General features: G+C 38.2%; 1 protein-coding gene across 3 annotated transcripts in view; it reads right to left on the bottom strand.

Annotated features, from left to right (window-relative positions):
* Window positions 1–23728, bottom strand: part of CTNND2 (catenin delta 2) — a 655980-nt gene that overhangs the window by 227137 nt on the left and 405115 nt on the right. For all 3 annotated transcript variants that reach the window (XM_085302090.1, XM_085302091.1, XM_085302092.1), the window contains one exon: window positions 15730–15982. In XM_085302090.1, coding sequence (XP_085158216.1) covers window positions 15730–15982 — 253 coding nt within the window. The remainder of the gene's footprint in view (window positions 1–15729; window positions 15983–23728) is intronic.

Below are 23728 nucleotides of genomic sequence, written 5' to 3'. Positions count from 1 at the left end.
AGAAAAAAAGAAGATCATCCAGTGATTCTGCACCTAAGTAGGGTGGAGAGAGGCAGAAGGTCTCCCAGTGTCCTGCCACTGATGCAGAAGAGCCCACCAGGCAGAATCCAATTCACTAACTCAAAGTGGATTATGCTCTAGGCAGCTGCATTCTAGGGATGCGAGAAATGGAGAAGTCCATGCTGCCATAAATAGTGCATCTACACTGGAGGAGTTCTTCCAAGGTGCAAATGTGCACGTCAATAGGGGCAGTCATGCAGTATACATACCAGCATAAAGYACTTAATCTCCTGGTGGAACCAAGGTTGAAGCTGTGCCTAAGGGGGCTGTCTAAAGCACATCACTTGCAATACAGAAGCAAGGTATTCAATCATTTGCTTTTTGCATGGATTGAATACTGTTAGGAAAGGCAACGTAATATGGGATTTGTACGAAATCTGCTTCACATTGCCTGCTAGATGTGCACTGCATGCTGCAATCCCTGGCTCTTCTCCTCTTTGTGTCATGTTAGCTGGCAAGGCAGTTATCTCAAAAGGGAGCTCACTGGTTCTGGCAATACTGAGATTCATCAATAGGTGTTCTGCTTTCAAAGAGAAAGCAGCCACTCTTAGAAATGTTAGTGCCATTTCTTACCATCTTTGTTTTAGAGCAAGTGCTAAGTACGAACTGATACAGAAACCAAATTTTGTTTCTGAGTTAGTTGATTAAATACTTGAGCATTTAGAGTCTTAGTCTATTTGAAAGGCATGTTTTTTTTTTTTTTGTTATTCTAGCAACAAAACTTTCATAGCACTTTATTTTACCAGGTGGCAAAACAAGACATTGCTGAGTACCATTGGCTACATTTTCCACAGAGTTTTCATAGATGTCCAGGATCCTTTGCAGTTCTGCCTTTTGCTGCACGTTCTAAAATGCTTTTACACTAACCTTGAGAATCACGCCTTCCAAAAACATTTTTACAATTTTCATGGTGCATCCTTCCTACAGGCTTTCAGACAAGATACTACCTGCCTTTTTAATCCTCTGCTTTTCTACTGTGACGTACTTAATCGGAAAAACAATAAAACATGACTACCTGAAAAGCAGTCTAAGGATACCAATAATTACTTGTTAAGAAGAATAAAAGCTTCTGACTGATTCAGAGGGATAAACCTATGAACATAATTAACCAATTTAACTGCTTTTATTGTTAACCCTGCCTTCCCTTCTGCTTTATCTTGTTCTTCATCAGTTCATCTTTCTGCATTTCATTCCCGGAGCAGGGATGTGCAATTTTATGTAATCATATCATGTTCATGTACAGCAAAATGTAACCACTAGGCCTTTTAAATTTTACTAGGACAAACAATAACAGTAGCATATATCCATGTTTTTACCTTTTTTTTTTTTTTTTTTTTTTTTTTTTTTAAGAAAGAGCATACTAAAAAGGAATACAGCCCAGTAATTCACCTAACACTTTTTATAGCTCCATTTTACATTCCATGTTCTCCTAGGAGTTACATCATTATCAGTACCATGCACACGTATCGAGAGAAGTATATAAATCTTCAAATTTACAGTCTACTTTTCAATGAGATTCTAAGAAAATTCAGTGTCACAAAGCCAATGTTTTACATGGGCTTGGGGAGAATGAGAAAGATTAACCAAAATGGTCTTTCCATCATGTAAAAGAAACAAAGACAGAGATCATACTAGCTATAATACCACAACACTTTGCTTTTTCCTCTGAGTTTTCTACACACTGACTTGGTCTTTGAATCCCCAGAAAACTCAAAATGACATTTATTCTGCCTAGTTTCTGGTATTTATTTCAAAAGAGTATTACTGTTCTTCTGAAGCTAACTAAAACCAAATGTCAGCATATGAAAACTACTACTCTCTCTACTTCTAAAAGTTTATTTGCTTTTTTTACCACTGAGAAATGAGTTCAAACTTCAGTCTTAACAGAGAAATGTAAAGTATATTTCTCTATAGGTTTAATTAAAATTTTAAGTTGTATCTATAACATCCAGATTAAAAATAAATCCCTATTCTACAGAGATCTTGACAGCAGAAAAAACTTCTTTTTATATTAACAGCTTAACACTTTTGAGCAACAGTTATTTTCATAGATAGTTAGTTATTATGCAGGTGTGACCAGAGAAGTTTTATTTGTCTGAATGTGGTTAAAAAAAAAATCTGCTCTATTTGGTTTTGAAGGGCTGAGAAATTCAGATGTATATTATTTTGCAGAAGTACAAGGAAACTACATGAGCATTTTAGAGAAACAAGCAAGAAAATTTTCTCTGTGTATTTTGCATTGCATTTTTTTTTACAATTTTGCAAATTTGACAATCAGTCACAGAGGATGAGTAAAATATATTTACATGACTTTACCTGAATTTTCTGTAACTGACTGTTGTTAATCTAACAAAATGTCGTATGAGCATTTTATCTTCATAATTCTCCCATGAAAACTAAAAAGGCAGCAAGAATTTGCATCTTTAACCACTGTCAATCAAGATTCTTCATTTAGAAGTTCATTTCCGTGCCTGTACTTACTACATTCAAAGTTATGCTCCAAAACAAATGCAATTTTGTCTTTGAAAAGACTGCCAGATTTAACTTATACAGCTAGTGGACTGCTGTTACCTTCTGTTCAGTAGAACTGGGAATGTTAGGACCTTACTTAGCTTTCTTATGAACCTCAATTACACATGCACAGAATTCCATTTTGCAGAGATATCCGAAACGATAGAGAACTGAGCTAATAAGCAGCTTAAAGTTCCGAAAATATATTTCCTATATTCCATTATCCTTCAGGCTATACTAAAATAGACAAAACAAGGGTGAAAGGCTTTGTTTATTGTTTTGAACGTATTGGTTATCACCTACCAGGTTTATCATTCCTCCCCATCACTCAATTAGCTGTATATAGAGGCAATATAAATAATACTCTGAAATAAATTTCAGAGAGAGTGATGTATAGATTGTTTTCCTGAATTCTTTTCCCCCATAAAAACTCTTTGGAAGAAAAAAAGCTCTACTACTACTTGCTTTAACCCTTCTTTTCCTTTTAGCAGTGGAATTGCTGACTTCTCGTAATGTGTTCCAGAAACTCCATTCAGATACTGATGATTCCTTCCCACATTTGGTCTTAATTAAAAAAAGACCGAAACTAAAGTCATTATTAACATGACTTAAATTCAATCTTTAAGTCAAATTCTGGCTCTATTCCAAAATAAAACAGGAAAGGAAAATACCAGTTCAGTAACAGACTGATCTTTGTGTCACAAAACCTGTAATGGGACAAGAATATGGCTTCTTCACTCATATCTCAAATTATTCTGAGAAGTTGTTAGTGTTATTATGAGGTGAGTGTGGCCAAGGAATAAGTCTGTTGGGACCTAGAAACCATTTGGCTCAGTTTCACTGTACTCATGCGAACAACCGATACAATTACAGGCACGGAGGGGGCAATAAGCAGACCGCCCAGTGGAAGTATTTCTGCCTAGGTGACTTGAAAACTGAATCGATGCGCACCAAAAACTGGCAGGAAACACACAAAGCGTTGTTAGTGTGCCGTTTTGAGAAGCCAGCTCTTGAATTTCTCGGTGGTGTACTCTGCCATACACATAACGGCGAGCGAGAGCACAAAATCTGGCTAAGCAGCCAAATATCAACACAGCACCTGCTCTCTTCTTCAAAACTTCCTTCCTTCCGGGTGACACCTTTAGTCTCTGTATTTTAAAGCAATCACAAGACTCGTGTCATCACCATTCTGACTTGCCTCCAAGACACGTGCAGAGGTTATGGAGAACTAGGGGAGCGCATGGCAACTGCATTAAGAACATATATCTACAACAAAACTTCACGTAGGTATTTTACAAAGGAAGAAGGCAACTCCCTTATTCCTATACGGAACAACTGAACTGCTATTAAGTTTCTTTTTATCAGGCCTATGAACTGACCCCATGTTTTTAGCGAAATAACTTAATCACTTCAGCAGAAAGCTTTTGGGCAGCATTTCTCTGTTTTGTTGAGGGGGCAGAATCTGAGGTGTAAATAGTGCAGAACTAGAAATGGTACCAGGTGGCTCCTGGAGATGTGCCACAGAAAAGCAGCGGCTGACAGCATCTGCCCGCCCTCAGCAGCTGCAGATAAAACCTTTAGCTCCTGACAAATAAACAAACAAAACAATCCAATAGAGAAGACTATGTACATAACAAAGACAATTTCACCCTGGAGAGACGATTTCACTTTCTCTCTCTTTATATGTATATATATATATATGTGTGTGTGAGTGTGTGTGAGTGTGTGTGAGTGTGTGTGAGTGTGTGTGAGTGTGTGTGAGTGTGTGTGAGTGTGTGTACATAACTAAATGGAGGTTTTATGATTTGACTACCCATGGCAAACTTCGTCCTCGGTTATGATGAATAAAGGTCCAGGAAAATAATAAAACGAAACAAAACCCTCACTCCCACATTTTCTCTGAAAAAAAGCTATCCAACATCAAAATAGCTAAAAAATCCTCTATGCACCAATCAGTGATCAGCCAAAATTTAACAAGAGCTTTGACAACTACTCTGGCACAGAAACATTTGAAGTTTCCCCAGTTAAAAGCTATCAGAAGAAACCAAAGAACTACACAGAAAAAGTCAAAGGGCATAAAAAAAAGATAGCCTCATACAAAGCCTCATATTCAAAGACTAACTTCTTGCAGCGGAAAAAAACAAATTTGCCATCTATTTTAAAGCCATTCAGGTACATCAGCTTAGGTCTGGCAATATGAACACCCACACAGTTACAGGGTCACGTTTCGGAACAGAAGCAGTTTTTATTTGTGAATCATTTGGTGAGAATTACAACAGGGTAAAACGGTTTAAACATTGTATGTCTTCAATTAAAGTCAACCTCAACAGCGAAATATCCATTGTTAGAAGGATATCCTCACTGACTCTTGGCAAGCAGCAAATTAACTGTGTGTTCAAGTGTCACAGAGATTTGGGTGAAAGGACTGAGCCAGGAAAGGCTTTACCATCAACTCAGCCAATAAGAAACTAACAACTCAATAAAAAAAATACAAAAACGTGAAAATTGTTCCAATTACTCCAAATGGATGCCTTCTTCCTCCCCCAGCTACATAATAATTGGGAGCGCATAGTCAAATTAAATCTTATAGGTAAGGTATAGAGGAGGAAGGAACTTGGTTGTTCCCCTTCTGTCCTGGGGACCACAGGACACACAMACTCCCATGCAAGGTTTGCTTTGCCGCCTGCGCAGCAGAGAGTTCATGGCAAGAAAGGGGGCGACTCCTCACCATGTTCACACTTCCCGGATGTACCATGTAAGTGTGCTTTTGGACTTCCCACCCATACGAAGACCCGTCGTGTCTCTTCCTAGCAGAGCCGGTGGCAGTGGGGCACGTGCCAAGCCCTGGCAGCCACTGCCTGGACTTATCTGCTGCGCTTGTCCTGGGGCCCTCGTGCAACACAGCAGCAAGCGGCGGGCAGCAAAGGCTGGAGAGGGACCGGCCGCCCACCCTCTCAYCATCCCTGGCCTGCATGTGCTCTCAGCAGCACTGCGCTACCCTTACCACAGCAGTRGGTCACCAGCCCACACCGCCTCCCCACGTAGTCAGCCCCACAGCAGGTCCCACCACAGGTACCCTGGTCGCAGCCCATCCCACAGCTCCCCGGGCCAGGGAGAAGTATCGTGCTGTGATCGCTGCTCTCGGCAGCCACGGTGGCATCACTTCACCGGTGGAAAAGCCACAGATCGTGAACTCAAGTACACTAAACATCTTACACATCCCATTTCAGGCTTTAGGTCTGAGGAATTCCCCAAGGATACCTTCCATCTTATCTTCTGAGGAATATATTTTTTTTTTTTTAAGAAAAAACATCGTTTTTCATTGCTCTGACTTAAGTGTAAGGCCAGTTCTTTACTCAGGCAAAAATTCTGTTTGATTTGTAAAGGTCACAGTATACTGTGCACCTCCTCTATCTATAAAATAAGGACAAAACAACACCCCCACAGTACAAAACCATAGTGGAAATCACCTCTGTTACCTTTTGGAGGCACACAGAGGTCCTGAGAAATCAGATAGGTGTTTCTGTAAGGAGACGAGCCGATATGCAGTATTACAGAACTGCGAGCACTGTGCTACTTCACAGTGCTTCGGATGAAGTTATTGAGCCTGAATGTTTTAAGGATGATGAAATTCAATGGGGGGAGGGGAGGAAAACAGCTACAGGCAATTAGTTTCTGAATSTTTTCAAGATTCAGAGGAATTTGAGAAGTGGAATCACTCTTTATAGCAGTTATAAACAAACAAACAAACAAAAAACCCCACCCCCTCAAAACTCCAAAGAGTTGGAGCAAATGAGACTGCTAGGTACAGCTTCCATAAGAGCATGACACAGAAACCTAACATGATCCTGACAAACACTGAAGTAAGAGAGTCTTATTTACTAAGAAACTAATTCAGATCTGTGTTAAGTGTCCATATTCATTTCTCCCACCAGCACTAAYACAAACATGCAACCATTTTTCTTTAGCCTCATCAGCTCTCAAGGCCCAACTATCCAACTATGTTTCTATATTCAAAACACTCAAATTCAGCCAACAAAAACATAGATTTACAGGTAGGTAGAGGAAGAAACACAGCATCAAACAGAAGAAAAGCAAAAATCAGCCTTCCCCCTTGAAATGCAATATATGAACCAAATAAATCATGTCCTGGTATGGGAAAAAAGGATTATCAAGCTTATGCCACATGATTTAACAAAACAAAACAAAACTCCCCCAAACTCATCCCACACCACACCTGACATTAACAACATACACTTTCAAAAAAGTCAAAGATTAAATTCAAATACACCATTTCTTAAACTTAAAYCCTCTCTTTTTTCTTTGCATCTTTCAGTCATTTCCTGAAGCAGTCTACTTGTTTCACTTTGGGACAGAGTTTGCACAGATTCTTCTTTTCCCACAACTGCCTTCTTCCTTCATATTTTTACCTTTGGTGTCTTCTGGAAAGCTAGAGATATCACTCTGTCCTCCTTTGAGCTAAGGAAGTCTTTCTGCTTCTTCCCAAGTCTTCAGCTATCCAGTCCACTGCAGTGTCTCTTCATTGTGTTGCACAGTAAGGAGAAAACACAACCCTCAAATTATTAGGAGTGGGAGGCAACTCAGAGTAAATACTCCCACTTTTGCTGCAGCAGCTTAAAAAACAAGTAAAAAGAACGAATATTCCATAGTAAGTCTAGAGTTGCCCTGCCAACAATTGCTGTAGGACTTCCATGGAATCAGTAGTGGCTCCTTGTTCCTAAGAAACCACCAGTAATTGGGATGCACCTATGAACTGCATTTGTCAGATGAACGCCTGGGATGATGGAGTAGAGAGGGGCAAGAAAGAAAGATCTAAGTGAAAGGGATGGATAGCACCAAAGGAGAGGTGATGCAGTGGAGAAGGCAAGGCTTAGGGATTGGACTTTACATAGGGCTCTAAACTGGGCCATCTGGCCTTTTCCTGTCTAACACGTAGTGCAGAGAGGCAGACTCTTCATTTTCAACAGTTACAATATTCTACCAGAGACTAATAAAAGTTGTTGATTATTCTGTTCCTTCACTATTTTAGCTAATCTCTCACCTAAAAGGAACAAACAAAAATACCCCCAAACACTCTTTCAACAAACTTTTGGTGGTGGTATCTTAATCCTGGAATATTTTTGTGCAACTGCTACAAAATTAACTGCTTTTTGTTTCTCTGCTTATAAAGAGTTACTGCAACATCACAGAGATCCAGCTTCAGGAGCTAACAACTTCTGCACTGCAATTTATCTTTCTTTTTTTTTGCTACAGATGTCTCAGGGCTGAGGATGATTTTCAGTAATTTTTTTTTTCTAAATAAAAAAATTTCAAATGATGTCCTGATTTTAGCAAGCTGCTTGAAAAATTTTCAAGATTTTTTCATTTCCTCACCCTAATTCATTCCCCTCACTCCCATCATGTTTCCCAATGAAGTAAGAGCAATATTATCCTTTGAACTTCAAAGTACATTACAAATATAACTTACTCTCAACATCCTGTGAAGAGGAAGAGGATTACTATCCATTTTGCTGATGAGGTGTCCAAAAGCTACTGCTGAGAAGTTTCTGATGTGGTTTATCTTGCCAAGAGATCGTAACAGCTTACATGAGCCCAGTAAAGCCTGAAAGTATGTTTTTTCTTTTCGCTGTTTTTAATGTTTGGTTAGAAAATACACTTAAAACATTTTGTGGCTCTTACATTCTGTCATCACAGAAGGGCACCACACAGATTTTGCATCTGTCAAAGTTTTCAAATGAACCACAGGATACTGAGCAAAATGTGTGGCAAACAGAGGTAGAAACTGTATTAAGACATATATTCACCCTTAGAATCTCATTTGTAGAATCTCATTTCCAAAGCCAGAGATGAGCTACAGATAGTGTGAGATACATTGTCCACCTGCTTGTGCCTGGATGAATTATACCATTAAAACACACAATAGACTTGGAAAGAAACATCGGAAAGACCTTTGCTGTTTTTCTTCAAGTGAAAAATCCAGTAAAATCACTGCTGTCTACAAGGGAGGAGACCCCACTTTCATTTTTCCATTTATTCAGGTGCACTCTTATCCACACCATGAGGCATCGCACCATTACCCCCCCTTAATGCCCTCAGCAATGACAAGCATGTAACTGCATTTCACTTCTCTCACTCCACACAACAGAAAGAAATTACCTTCTCATGCAGGCAGAGGATTATAAGGACTAGATCTTTTCAGATCAAAATAGAAGATGAGAAAACATTTCTCAAAATTATATTCTGTATACTCCGTAAGCATCCTACAGATAAAACTGCTACCTATAGCCTATTCTCCTCTGCTGATGGTTTAGGACCATAAGCACTGCAGGTGGGATTCATTACTCAAACTCAACGGACCAGCAATGTCCATGTTAGTGTAATATAATGGAACTGCACTGTTCAGTAATTACACTATGGTAGGTTTGTTAATGACAGGATCAGATTTCTTTAAAGACAGAATGGCAACGAAATGGAGTGGCCTCCTCCACTGTCAGCAAAACAGTACTATTTATGGAAAAAAGTGGGTACTACTGCTTCAGGAGCTAAAACTACAGATGCTTTATTCCTCTAGAGTACACTTCAGGTCTTCTTCAAGCACTTCCCAGAGAGATGATGCTGCTGAACAGCATGGGACAAATTCCATAGAGGAAAAAATAGCAAACACAGGTGACGCTTCRGTGCATGCTGAATCACGCTTGCTGCACTGTGAAATGAGCTCATAATGTGCTCAACGTTTCCCCAGTCATTTACAAACCACCTGGATGTTAGCAGTGGAGAGACAGACACTGTTCCCACATAGAGGAATGTGGTCAGAAAGAAAGTTTCCCAATTCCTGGGAATTCCATTTTGCCTATAATTTATCGTTACCTGGATCATTTAGCTCTTAGTTTATTCCGCCATGCCCAACCTGGAACTAAACATTCCTAATGAAAGTCTTCTCCAGTCAAGATTTCCAGCTAAATACATCTCCTCAAATCCCTAATCTGTAGGACAAGTCTATGAGCCCCACCTCACCTATTTTAAAGCAGCAGGCTTCATCCTTAGCTGCCTAGGGCAGGGAAGGGGAACAGATTCCTGCTTACTTTATCATGTCTTCTACCTTTTCTCAAAGCTATTCTGGGCACTAAATAAAAATTCTTATCTTCTATGTAGCAGGGATTTGCATGGAATTGCAATTTGCTCTGGACCTTGTATTCTTGAATTGTGTACATTTTTGTGCTGTTTAGACTCACATTGATTTTGATGTTTACTATGGGTGAATTTCTCATACTCAAAGTCACAGAATGATCAATCTAAAGAAGTATTTGCTCCCCTTTCTACCAATTCAAGGGACTTGGTCGATGGAAAATTGCTGCAAAAAATTCTTAGAAGTGATCTTGCAGAGAGGTTGTTAGTAGGACCTAAGAAATCAAAACATTTATTCCTAGAGGTAAGGTTACATTGTAACTGTGTCTGTCATCAACAAATTAATGTTAAGTGAATTAAAAAAAAAAACCACCAAACACAAACATGCACAGCTCCACTAGAAAAAGGTTTCCTTTTTTTCTTTTCCTTTTTTTTTTTTTTATTTTTTTTTTTGAGAATCATTTTCTCTTCCACTTTGCCCCTAATTTCAGATCAGAATAAGACAGGCCTGAAAACTATCGAGTGAAAAAATCTGCCTACTACAATGTCATATAAAGGCGGGGAGGTACATTTGCAACACCTGCTCGGACGCATTCAGACCATGAATATGAACTTCAATCTTCTGCCTCTCAGGTTAGTTAGGAGTTGGGCTCTCTCTCTCTCTGCTCCACACCGTTTTAATTTCACATAAATAATTCAGTGTCAGAGAAACTGACTTTACAGTCCAGTGGTAAAGGATTTAATCTAGGATATGGGGGACCCATATTCAGCTCCTTGCTCTATCCAAAGCAAAGAGCCTTCAGGAAGGACAGAGACGCAGCGCTGCAGTCAGTAAAACTGTTAGATCCTAAATACTGAAGTCTGCATCTCTAGCAAGGCAGTGCTGAACAGGCTGACTACCACGATTCTGGGGTCACAGCAAGGCCTTTTCCCTCACCAGAAAAGCCTTTCTGTTGGTGACAACCCTTCCTGCAGAAGCCAGAAGATACCTTCTCATAAAGGCTTCCAGTGTCCACACAGGTTTACATTGTTATTTTCTTATCTCATTGACACTGTTTTACTGTCCGGCTGCTATTCTGATTTACAATAGGGTAGTGCTATTAACACTTTTTCCAAGAATTTGACAATTCTTGGAAGAAAGCAAGATTAAATGTATGGTAAAGACTGCTGCAAAACCATTCACCTTTTAACAGGTCATGATTCAAATTGTGTGCATGAATCTCATAGGAAGTTTTACYGGAACATAGAAGTTAACAAGAATTTATTTTATTTAGCCCCCTTTCCCTACAGAAAAGAAAGATTTCTAGTTTGCATTTTGAAAATTCAGCATATTTTTTGCAAAATATAATGCAAAATGAGTTTTGAAGTTTAAAGACCATACATAACGATCCAATGTATTTCTTTTCATTAATGGAAAAAAATGCTCATTGAAAGGTTGAGAAGGTAGACAGCCAGAGCCTTCTTTCTCTGCTTAGTAAGAAGTTAACGCCCATAGAGATAATGGAATAAAATGTGGACTCTAAAAGCCAAGGCAGAGTAGAAATGTCTCTGGGCATTAAAGCTGAAGCATGCAGTATCTGCAACACTGTAACTATTTTGACTTGCACCCTGATATTATAAAAGGAAGAACCACTACAAGATGGTTGGATTTAAAGTTTTTCTTTTCTTGTGTAGTTGCAACACTGCTCCGCTGTTAGTGCTGTATTTTTTTAAAGGAAGAAAAAGAAGTCTATCACATCATTATTGCATTCTGTTCCATTAAAAAAAAATGCATCATTTACATCTGCAGTCACTGCATTTCCCTACTTCGTCTGAACAAATAGTTAAAAAGCTCTAAAGCAYATATCTTGAGAAAGAAAATCTCATAAAGGAAAACTGTAAACATAGATCAATATAATTCATTACAATATTAAATGGATATTTGAACTCTGAACTTTCTTTTGATACTTCAACTGAGTGTTTTTCACATAATTCTTGCCGGTCGTGAATACATAAAATCATTTAAGAACACAACACTGAAGGAACGTCACAAAACAATGAAAGAAATATGCCAACTCAACCCATCAAACCAGACAGGGAGAATATAAACAAACAGAACTGCTGCTACTGTGAAACTTTATTAATAATGTATTTAGCTGAAAGACGTAAACRATATATTTTTCACTTCTTCTGCGACAGTACTATTCATCAGTGATGATGCATGCACATGGTTTCTTAACAGTACAAGACCTCAATAATTAAAGAATCTGTATGCATTTTTTTTTTATTTCAGAGTAGAAATTGGCAGGMAAAAAGACTGATAATTGGATCCTGACATTTCTATTTCTAGGGCTCCCCAGTTGCCCTAAATTCTAGAAATGTGCAAACCTCAAATAACCTGTTAGCACTATGGGACAAATTAATCTTTCTTAAATGAAAGTAGGGCAGAAAATGTCAAATGAACACACATATCTAGCACTTTAAAAGAAAATACCTAGTGAAAACAACCTTTACTGTACCTTTCTCTATTACACTATAAAGGGTAAAAGTGTGTGAATATGCTCTGCACTGTAAGCCATTATGGCTTCATGAACCCAGAGCCAGCACACGTTATTGACCATCATCCTGCAATCTTTCGCCTTCACCTTCTCTGCCATTTTCCAACATCTTATGCCCTTTTCTGAATCCTGTGAATTTCTGCATTCATAGGCCAACAGGAACCAAAAGCAAGATAACAATTAGAAAATAAATACTGTATTTTTTGGCCCATTCTCTATGCCACATTTTTGTATGAAATATTATGTCATGAAACAGTTTAAAACAGCCCTACTGAACACTTATTTTCCTTTTTCACTTGACCGACACATATAAACATGCCAAAAAACTCCAAACTGTATATCATCTTTGATATTCAACTTCTTCATTTTCCATATGCAGAACTTCAGTTTTATTACTGCTATGGGATGAGAAAAGGAGTCTATTTCCTTTATAAATAACACAAAACAGGCTCTTATACACTATAAATTATATATAGTTTTTCCTATCTTTGTTATATTAGTTCATACCAGCTAATAGTCTATTTGCACAGACTAAAAATTATTCATTACCGCAGACTTGATAATAAATACTGATACTTTTTTTAAAAAAAGATTTTATCTTATACTTCATATCACTGAACACTATTCTATGAGAGTTGGGTGATGGAGAACAGATGTTGAGCTAAAATTTCTTTGGCAAATATCAGAACACATATGCAGTATTACTAATACAAACTATACAGTGAAAACTACAACCCAAACTACACGATGGAAAAAAAGGAGTGCCTAGGGTATGTATGTTCTCTTCTGGCATCTATTTTCCATCCCAAATTGACATTGCGGTTAGTGTATGGCATGTACCATACACTAATCCAAAGCCATTAGTACAGCTATTGCAATACACACTTGTTTTCCAGTTGGCTTTGTCAGCGAACCTTCTCCCCTGGCTTTCTGACTAGACAGACAGGCTTGGTGCCTGACAATCACAGCTGTGATTCTCACCCACACTTCATACAAGTCACCTTTTTTTTTTAAAAAAAAAAAAGGAATAAAACCCCCCAGAAAAGTAGTAATTGCTTAGTAAAGAAGCTCAAGATTTATCAACTGCCAAAATCCATCCACTGAGCAATATTATTATTTGTTCTTGCTGTCTAAGGTATAAATAATACGTTGCGTATTATTCATCAATGTACAGGTGACAGCTATTAAAAGTTTTTCTTATATTTGGGCCATGTTTTCATTTTCCTAATTAAAGCCATTACTTCTAATTATACCTCCATGTGCTACCCTAAATAATTTCCCTCCTTCTTTACTGTTTCCTCAAGTGTCTGTAAGGTCTTCTGTCCCTCCTTCCCCCCATTTGTTATTTACCCAAGATTTTGTAGTCTTTCCATAAAAATCAACACATTGAAAGTCTCCTGACTGGTTTTACTGTTTTTCCTTATCTCCTTCCCATTTTTCAGCATCTCTCCAAAACCTGAATGATCAGCAGGGCAATATTCCAGGGACAGTTTCCGTTCTGCCTAGGTGGAAGACCGTCAGTAGTGGCCCTAATTATTCTCCACCAACAAGTGAGAGCAGTAACATTAAGTAACTAGACAGCACAGTCCACGGATAAATAAATGAAGTAGGCAGAAATGTATTACAGTGGAATACAAACCTCTATTACAAAGATATTTGTTAAAAATCTCCATTCAATCACATTATTTATGATTAACAAAAATCATAATAAAAAGGTTATTTAATGATTCTCTGTAAAGAGATTATCAACTTCAATTTATATCTGGATCTGTGCTCTGTCCTGTTTTACCTACAGAAATCAATACTCACAAACTCTGCTGCACAAATGATACCATATGGAGAGAAAGAGAAGAACTAGAAACCAGCAAAATGAAAAAATTGTTAAAAGAAATAATCTTAAATTTTACAAGCACATATCCTATACAGTCACTGACAGATTCAAAATGACAGCAAATGAACTAAACAGAGAGGATCTCTTCCAAAAGAGATATGTCCAACATATTTTGGACATTTCATGGATATTATAATCAACATGCTTTTTCTAAGTACATTTCTTATGGATTAAAATCATCTTTCCTCTGGTTTAGTTCTCTCCTAATACAACTTTCCCAAAGTTTGAAAATAATATAATTACAAAGCAAAGTTCTTTTTCTCCAAGAACATTTATATTCTGGAATACAAATATATCAACACACCAAAATTTCAGAAAAAGAAAGAGACCAATATTTGTTTTGGGGCAGGAAGAGGAAAGGCAGGAATTGAGTTTACATTCTTTCAAATTTTTGGAGGAATATCAACAGTTAAGGGAAAAAAAAAAAAAAAAGAAGAAGAACTTGCAGAGGGAAGCTTTCCCAATAAGTAATTCACTGAAGTGATGGTTGAAGTGGCTGTGAGCAATGCTGTTTCTGATGCACTGTAAAATTTAACTGCTCTTGGGCTTTTATATTAAGAGAAAATTTTGATAATGCAAATATGTACAGAGATTAGGTTGTGAATGCAAGTAGGAGAGGCGTCTTTTCACTCTGTTGCTTAAAAATCTCCAGCATTTTCGTTGGGGGCAAGTTTTGGGGTTCATCTATCATTACATTTCATATGCCAAAACAAACAAACAAAAAAACCGTAAACCACCATCTACCATAGAAAATCCTGTACAAAATTAACATTTACAATCGGTTTAAACTTAAGTTACCAAAAAATCTGCTGACATTTTCTCCAGCCAAAAATTAAACAAAACCACTAAGGACTACACTTAGCATTTCCACTGTAGTGATCATGGAAGCCAAATAATATGCCAGACAACTCTCCTTCAAAACTGTCTGTGTACTTGGCTATAAAGTTTTGTCCTTGCACCTTCCCTAGGTGTACTACAAAACAGAATATGCATGCCTAACATTTTAAGTTGTGCTATACATTTAAAAYGCACGCATATTAAAAAAGTTGTAGCACATTCATTCTGCTACCTTGCACTAGCATGAGAAACCTGCACAGCACAAAAGGTTAAGCATAAACCTGACTACATTCTGTTTCCACATTGCTCTTAGTCTCATTGCGCAACACCAGAATACCCTTTTGTGCAGCACTAGATATTAACTGTAGACAAATCATCGACTGTAAGAACTTCTGCCTGAGGAGTAACTTCAAAATTCAATCCACAATGGTTAAAAGGTTAAAACAGTCATACCACTGCTCTCATTTTTCGAGAAAATTATTTTTCGTAAGGTTTTGAGGGGCGGCACTACCGAAAGAGGGTTAAACATACATATTCAAGATCACACCTAGCATTTCATTTCACAGAAGAGCTCATGAGAGCCTTCCAAGGATAAGCATTAGAACACAATGGTTACACAAACAAAATCGTGAACTTCAAATCTTCTCCTTTTTTTTGTGATATACAATAGTGGAAATGTACAAGGTAAACCACAATTAYAAACCTCTGCACGAGCAAGAAATAGTAGACAATTAAGGTTTCACCCACCTGGGATCTTTCTGAATGCTATCAATGGAAGGTGACCTAGCCAAGGTCCCTTCAGGTGGGATGGCTGGCCCAGATTTGCTGTATGGTGATTCAACAGAAGGACAATACTGCAGCTGTCGGTAGGGGTCTGCGTAATTGGAGGCYGGGCCTGCCGCATAGCTGGCCCTCTGGAAGGTCGCGGTTGCGTTCTGTGTGCCGTGTTGACTGCCTGTGCGCTGTAAGGGTACGGAGTCGACACCAGGGGAAGATGGGGCTACGACAGGAAAGTAGGGACAAAGTAAAAAATTGAGGACCTGTTCACAGAAATGGTTAACCAGGTCTAGGCAGAGGAAAAAAAACACACACATATAAAACAGGGGTTCAAAAAGAATGAGAAAAAAAACAAACAAAGAACAACATTGTCATTTTCAAAACCACCGAAATAAGTAACTATCAAGTGAATTTCTAAATGACATGCCTCCTCTGGACTAGAAGACCTTCACAACAGTTAAACAGACTGTGCAGCAGTGCTTTTCACTTGGGGTTTTAAGTGCGTTACCTTGAAATAAAAGAAATGCAGAAACATACAGCACTGGTCAAATTCTGATTACAACCACCACCAAGTGAGACTTGTGCAGTCCTTACACAGGTGGAAGAAGTCACACCACCCGTAGAAGGAGCGCGCAACCAGGCCCCAGAGTCCAAATTGAGACTGATGGCTCTATGGCAGCAGAAAGAGACAGCCAGCCACGGTCACCCCAAATTTGTAGTCCTGATATCTGTAAAATACAGAAAAACAGACACCTGCTACTGATACAATTGCTGGGTACACTTTGTTAACCATTTTTTCTTCATATTTCATCATAAATAAAACTTACTGGACTGCTCCTGCTAACTGCTTCTGAAAAAGAATGTGAATACAAGATGTCTTAATCTATGCCAGCAACACTTGGTACTACACTTCTCAAGATTATGGTATTAACAGTTTTGAGCAGCTTAACTAGCAGATTTAAACTGACTTAACGCTTTTGCAACTCCAAAATCTTATTAATCTGCTGCGTAGCCCATTACCTTTCTATTACACCACAGCGTACCAGAATCGAGTCTGCTTTATGATTTTCATTAAATACGCAATAATATTTATGCCCAGGAAATGGCAATTGGATTCTCATTGTATCAGCTAGAGGACCAACATCTACACGATTTTGGCCTGGAAATAAATACAAGTTAAAAGCTGCCTCTGCTCAGATGGAAGTTCTGACAACTTTAAATGGCAAATGTACTCATTGGGGATCCCATTCCCCCCCCCCGCCCAAGACAACAGGAACTCCTTCATAAACAGGAGTGGGTCTATGTGCAGGATTATTATTAGCTGGCTCAAATTCATACACAAAACTGCAGGCAAAACAGCATACTCACGCAACAGCTTACTGTAATAAATATCCCAATCCTTTCTCATTAACACACACATTTACCTTCCAAGAAAGTAATTATTTTTATTATAGGTGCATGAAAGGGATTTTAAGCATTTTATATTGAAGTGTCAGAAAATGAAATACAGTCAGCTTAAAATAGAATTACAGCCATTTTGTCTGAGCTGATACTCGCCAAAGTTAAAAAAACACCCTGAACATTTTAAATTTGTATCAAATTCCTGCCTTATTTTCATTTCTCTTATGGTTCTGACATGTATCATGTTATGATAACAAGTATCACTTTATAATTTTGTTACAAAATTACATATAATAGGATTACTCTAATCTGCAAATATAATAGGATTACTCTAATCTACATATATGGCAACATTTAATAAGTATTGGTTTTGTCTAACTGTTAATATGGATTTGCCTAAGGAATGAGTAATAAGACACACACACACACAGAGATCTTGTCTTAAACCTGTATCAGTTAAAATGCAATAACACTATTAGACGACTGAGACATCCCATTCACAAATCATACTAAATCCAATATTAGGAAGACATGGGAAAAAACATCACATTTTAACAGGAAATGCACATAATTCAGAAAAAAAAGGTGCTTTATGAAAAAAAATAATTAAAGCACATTAGAGAAAATCCTGGAAATGTTTTCAACTGGAAAAAGTTCAAATGGAAGTGTACACTGAAACAGCATACTGTTAATCATCGTCAATGGGTAGGATATGCTGCTAGTTTTTGATGCATCACTGGTCCAATGTATTGCCCTTTCTTTTCTTTGCAAGGCACCTCTATAAAGATGGTGTTTGTTTTTAAATTCTTTGAAAAAACTTTTCTACTTGGTCTTGCTATCAAAATAGGTATTTGTATGAACTGAAACTAGCTGTCACCCTAACACCTACATGCTTTTTGAGTCACACTGATTCATTTCTCAAATTATCTTCCTAACAGACTGTTACTTCCTTTTGAATTTTATCCGGATGAACACAGTACTGCCATCATTAGAGGACAGAACAATAAGACAAATGCATCACTTCTTTAAACATTCACAAATAAGTTTATGTTTGTTAACCAGCTTAATAAATATAAAAAAGTTTCAGAAATAGCTCTACATTTAACTTGACTACAGCCACCTTCGTGGAGTGTAAAAAGGTTCAATCTTAGTAGATCTTTTTCTTTCTTTTTTTTTTTTTATGAAGCATTTCATGTAAAACTGAAGCAAAGGTACGTCTTTTGCATTGTTGTTGCTTAAGCAAATTCATTTATAGCAGCCAGATTTATTGATTGAAGTATGGCTGCGTAGCCCATGACAAACATTTAGGCTATTGAGAAAAATGTCTCCCTTCGATTTAGGTACTGCAACAACAAAGCCATAATGATCATATCTATTTAACAAATTCAGAACAGATTTTAACCAACAACAATAGATCCGCAGTGAAGGCAAAGATCAGAAGTTATTCAAAGGCTTTTGAATTTGAGGTTTGCAGATGTTTGTGCAACCTTTTTACATGGTTTTAAATCAAAGGCATTTGCTCCTTTCCAAATTCAGCATTTGACTTGTCTCCACACAAATCAACGTAAGACACGGTTTTAACCACAAAGCTCCACCCTGAGTCAGAATCACCTCAGCACAGGTAAGGTGCAACACTACTTTAACCAGGATCAGGGGCTCACACCAGCAAGGCACTGGATAGAGGGGAGAGAACGGAAGGGGTTGTAACAGAACTGCTTCTGCAGGAGAAATGAGCTGCTTTCCCTTCTCTCAGCAGCAGCCACCATACCGCCCAGGGCCTACAGCTGACCCTAGCCTGCCTCTTAAAACAAAGCAAAGCCCAAGGTCATCGCAAGGCCGTTAAGAAGCAGGCCTAGTTTTGTGCCCATATTTACCTCCTAGCTTCTCCTTAAATAAGTCAGCAGCAAAACTGACAAAGAAATCAAGATTAAAAACAAAGGAAGAAAATGCCCCCAAACTGTGGTATCTTATGAACCTAAGTGAGTGCACAAGAAAATATCATTTCTAATGGTTGTTGCAGCCCATACTTTTTTAAACTTACATGTAAATTCAGTGGCTGATGTTAGATAAATAAGTTTTGGAAATTCTGTTCCACTTTGCACCCTTTGCTTTGGGCAGTCTTACTGCAGCTCTTTCGCAGGACCTGTTTGGTAAAGCCAATTTCAGAGGCAGAGAAACAAGCAATCCACTCCATAAGTCTGGCTTATCTAGACCATACCCTGCAAAGCTGAGGCTACCTCCCACTGATGTGAAGGTCAGAGCACTCACTCTACGCTGCAGTTAGCAGGTATTGGAGATAAGAAATAACACAATCATTAAGAGGCCAATAAATCTCTTAACATTCATTTTATTTTAAATATGGGGAGCTTTAGGTAAATACAAGGAGGATATTTGAAGATGAGTACTTTAATTCCCCGAGTGGGCTGACAAGAGAATTTATCTTGAAGTTCTAAAGTGAAAATTTCAAAATACATAAACCAAGTATCATAGTCTAAGCAAAGAGACGGCAATTTATCAAAGATTGCCTTTAAATCTTATTTTATTTTGGCATATCACCAATAGCTTTAAAATACCCTATCATCTCAAGCCTTCAATAATGCAACGTCAAAATCGTATTCCCAGAAAACTGACCATCTAGTTTACCACACACAGAGACTTAATCACAGAATGGTTGAGGTTGGAAGGGACCTCTGGAGATCATCTAGTTCCTCCTGCTCAAGTAGAGTCACCTAGAGCACAAGGGATAGGACTGTGTGCAGGGGGATTTGAATACCTCCAGAGAAGGAGATTCCACAACCTCTCTGGGCAATCTGGTCCAGTGCTCTGTCACTCTCACAGAGAAGAAATTTCTCCTCACGTTTAGGTGGAATTTCCGTTGCCTCTTTTCCTGTCGCATGGGACAACTGAAAAGAGTTTGTCCCCGTCCCCTTGATACTCTCCCATAAGGCATTTATAGACATTGATAAGGTCCCTTCTATGCTCTCCCATAAGGCATTTATAGACATTGATAAGGTCCCTTCTAAGTCTTCTCTTCTCCAGGCTAAAGAGGCTCAGCTCTTGCAGTCGTTCCTCATAGGGCAGATGCCCCAGGACTCTCATCATCTTTGTAGCCCTGCACTGTACTCTCTCCAGTAGCTCCATGTCTCTCTTGTCCTGGAGAACCCAGAACTGGACACAGTACTCCAGAAGAGGCCTCACTAGGGCTGAGTAGAGGGGCAGCATCACCTCCCTCCACCTGCTGGAAACACTCTTCCTAATTCACCCCAGGAGACCATTGGCCTTCCCAGCTACAGGGGCACATTGCTGGCTCATGGTCAACTTGTCATCCACCAGCACTCCCAGGTCCTTCTCTGTAGAGCTGCTTTCCAGCAGCTCAGCCCCCAGCTTGTACTGGTGCCTACGGTTATTTTTCCCTAGGTGCAGGACCCTGCACTTGCCCTTGTTGAACCTCATGAGGGTCCTCTCCACCCAGCTCTCCAGCCTGTCCAGGTCTCTCTGAAGGGCAGCACAGCCCTCAGGTGTATCAGCCACTCCGCCCAGGCTTGGATCATCAGACATTTGTCCCTTTGTCCAGGTCATTGATGAAAAAGTTGAACGGGACTGGCCCTGGTACTGAGCCCTGGGGAACTGCACTAGCTACAGGCCTCCAACTTGACTCTGCACCACTGATGACTTTCTTTTTTGTCTCCAGACTCTGGGATTCCTGAGGGCTGCCCTTAATGTGTTCTTCCTAAGAAATTTTGCCAAAGATACTAAAAAGACCCCGTTAACTGACCTGATGGGGCAGGACTGAAGACCTGATGTATGCCCTGATTATGGCTCTCTTAGTGGCAGAAATCGCAAGCAGAAAAGCCAACTATATCATTTTCTACGGCTTTTGCATAGTATCAGCGAAGATAAAACAACTTTTAAATTAACCCTGAAAATCTACGTGCATTTCTAAATGCACCCACAGGCTCATTCAGTCAGAAATTCACAAAACTTTAGGTTTTGTAACTTATTTTCAAATAGATGACTTCTGTAGAAAAAAATAAAATTCAAAAGCAAAATCATGGTCACTGGCATAGGTAGGGATACTACAGCACCTCATCTAGACATTTTAGGGAGACCAAATTCACACAAAAACTGCTAGGATGTTCAGACTTCCTAAAAGTCAGAGGGAATTTTGTCCAGTTAACATATGTAAGTTCAGCTCATCAGAAAAGATTAACTCATTTATGAGACTTATTTTGCTGTATCTTCTTGTGGAAAATGACTGGCTGATACTACTGTTTGTGTTGCGGATACTACCCTTTCCTCTTCTATTCTATAGTAGATATTCAGTCCCTATGTTGACCTTCTGTTCACACTCATAATTTGTAATACAGGTTTGGGGGGGTTGCACTAATTTGCACAAGCAAAATTCTTATTCTTATATGAAAGTTGAAGTTCTTTGGAAAAAAATAGGTAAGATATCCTTTCAGTTCAAAGTAAGTCCACTATCCCTCCATGAGTTCACAGAAGATATGAATGTAAAGTATTTAAAGTCATTCTGCTGGTAGCAAATATGTCAGAAAATTTATAAACAAGATAGTTTTTCCATCTAACATGCTGCAAAAATAACAGTGCATCCTCTGCCTATTAGAAAACAGAATGTAGAAAAGTTTGGGGGATACACACACTTTATCCTCCCTAAATGTTAACTGAGCATTTGAAAGCATGCAACAGATTTCTAGGAATAGAAGACGCATTAAAAAATATTAATTACAATCAAGCTATGCGCAAATCAGCAATCCAAAGTAGCAAGTAACAGTAGTCAATTTTAACACTGTTAAAGCTGTATGATAATACACACATAATAATAAGTTACTTAGTGGTTTCCACATGGGAAACACAGAACTTTAGAGAAATGTATGTCTGTGAAACCACAAAAATATTTACTAAAAGAAAAAACATTAGTATAGCTAATATTAGCAACACTCTCTAAAGGTAGGGGGTTAGAATTTTACCAAAGCACTATCATATTCTGTAAAAAGTGCACATGCACAACGAAKTTTCATACTTCAAACATGTAAACTAAGAGAAGAGCAAAAAAAGCACTGAAGGATTTCAAGATAAAATTCAAATTCTTCAAATTATGTTAGATTTAACATATCAAGATCACAGAAGTTATCCATAGCTAAGGAACTTGGCTACACAATGTCTTGTAGCCAGAACAAAAACAACAGTCCAAACTATTTCCAATTGTCCATTCTCTTCTTCCTCACTTCTCCCCACTCTTCATTTTGTCCCATTTATATCTTGCAATCAAACACTCCAGTTTCTGAATCCTATATTTATTCTCACTCCCTAAACTCTGAGGCTTTTTACTCTTTCTATTCAAGAGGAGGGAAATAATTTGGTGACAAGGACTGGCTAGATGTCCTCACTTCTGCCATTCATTCCTCTCCCATTCTAATACAGTTCTCTTATGCCTAAAAAAATTAAAACAATAAAACAAGGAAAAGCTGTATCTCTGTAGACAAACAAGTCTCTCTAAAAATGTGTAGTTACCAGTATAACCATTTGCCAATTACATTTGTTCTAAATGAACCTTTTGATGCCTTTAATGGTGATCTATGGAAGTTACAATACATGAACTTTAGGACCAGCTGTCTGAAGCCATCTATTAATTGTATTATTGCCTTTCCTTTAGAATAGTTTTGCCTTCTCAACTTCTAAAACAAGCTCAGAGTCCAGCACTATGCTTAATTCTGTTTTATTAAACAGTCAAGTTTTGAGTATGTAGTAATACACTTCATCTTTATGAAGTATAAAGATGAAGTATATTATTTCTACTTGTGGTATTAAGGTACTTGACACCTTTTGCTTAGGTTCTCTTTCTCACAGTATAGGAGGAGATTTTCTCTGCAAAATAATTAAAAGGCTTTTTTTTTCGTGATATCAGTGTCCAGGCTTGGACACTCCTTCCCTCATCTGACAGGCAAATTTTTAAATACAACTAAAAAAGAAAATCTGGCCAAAGATCTTGTTCCACACTACACGCAAAAGACAACTGCTCCTATCATGTTTTGTTAAATGTGTAGAAAGCAGTAACCTTTGGCCAGCACTAGCAACTTGATTTGTACTGCAGCTCAATACCGTGTTCCTCTTGTAATGAGAATTAAACAAGCTTTAGCTGATTATAATACATAAGTATGAGACCACCTTTCCCTGCTAGCCTTCTCTTGCACTGCTTTTATGTAGTTTTAATAGCTTTTAATTTTTCTTGATGATAAAGAAAGTATCTCTCTTTATACAATCAAATGAGCGAACCAGACATTCTCCAAGTAGCTCAAACAAAATCGTAAGGCATGTTTTTTTACTTCATAAACATCGTCATATTCTCTTTGCCTAATGCTGTAATCTACGCTGTTCACTAAAATACTCCCACAGAATAATGACTTACCTAAATCCTCATTACTGCTTACACTGAGCAGGGACTCCTTGACCAAACTGGATTCAGTAGAACATGCACCCACTTTCTCAGCTAGGCTGCTTTTCTAGTTGATGCAGAGCCTTTTTTTTTTTTTTTTTTTTTTTTTTTTTT

The sequence above is a fragment of the Rhea americana genome, unplaced genomic scaffold (assembly GCF_003343005.1).
Source record: "Rhea americana isolate MKP2758 unplaced genomic scaffold, rheAme1 scaffold_185, whole genome shotgun sequence".
NCBI classification, from domain to species: domain Eukaryota; kingdom Metazoa; phylum Chordata; class Aves; order Rheiformes; family Rheidae; genus Rhea; species Rhea americana.
The sequence above is the reverse complement of the archived record's forward strand: the minus strand, read 5'-3'. Positions and strand labels throughout refer to the sequence as shown.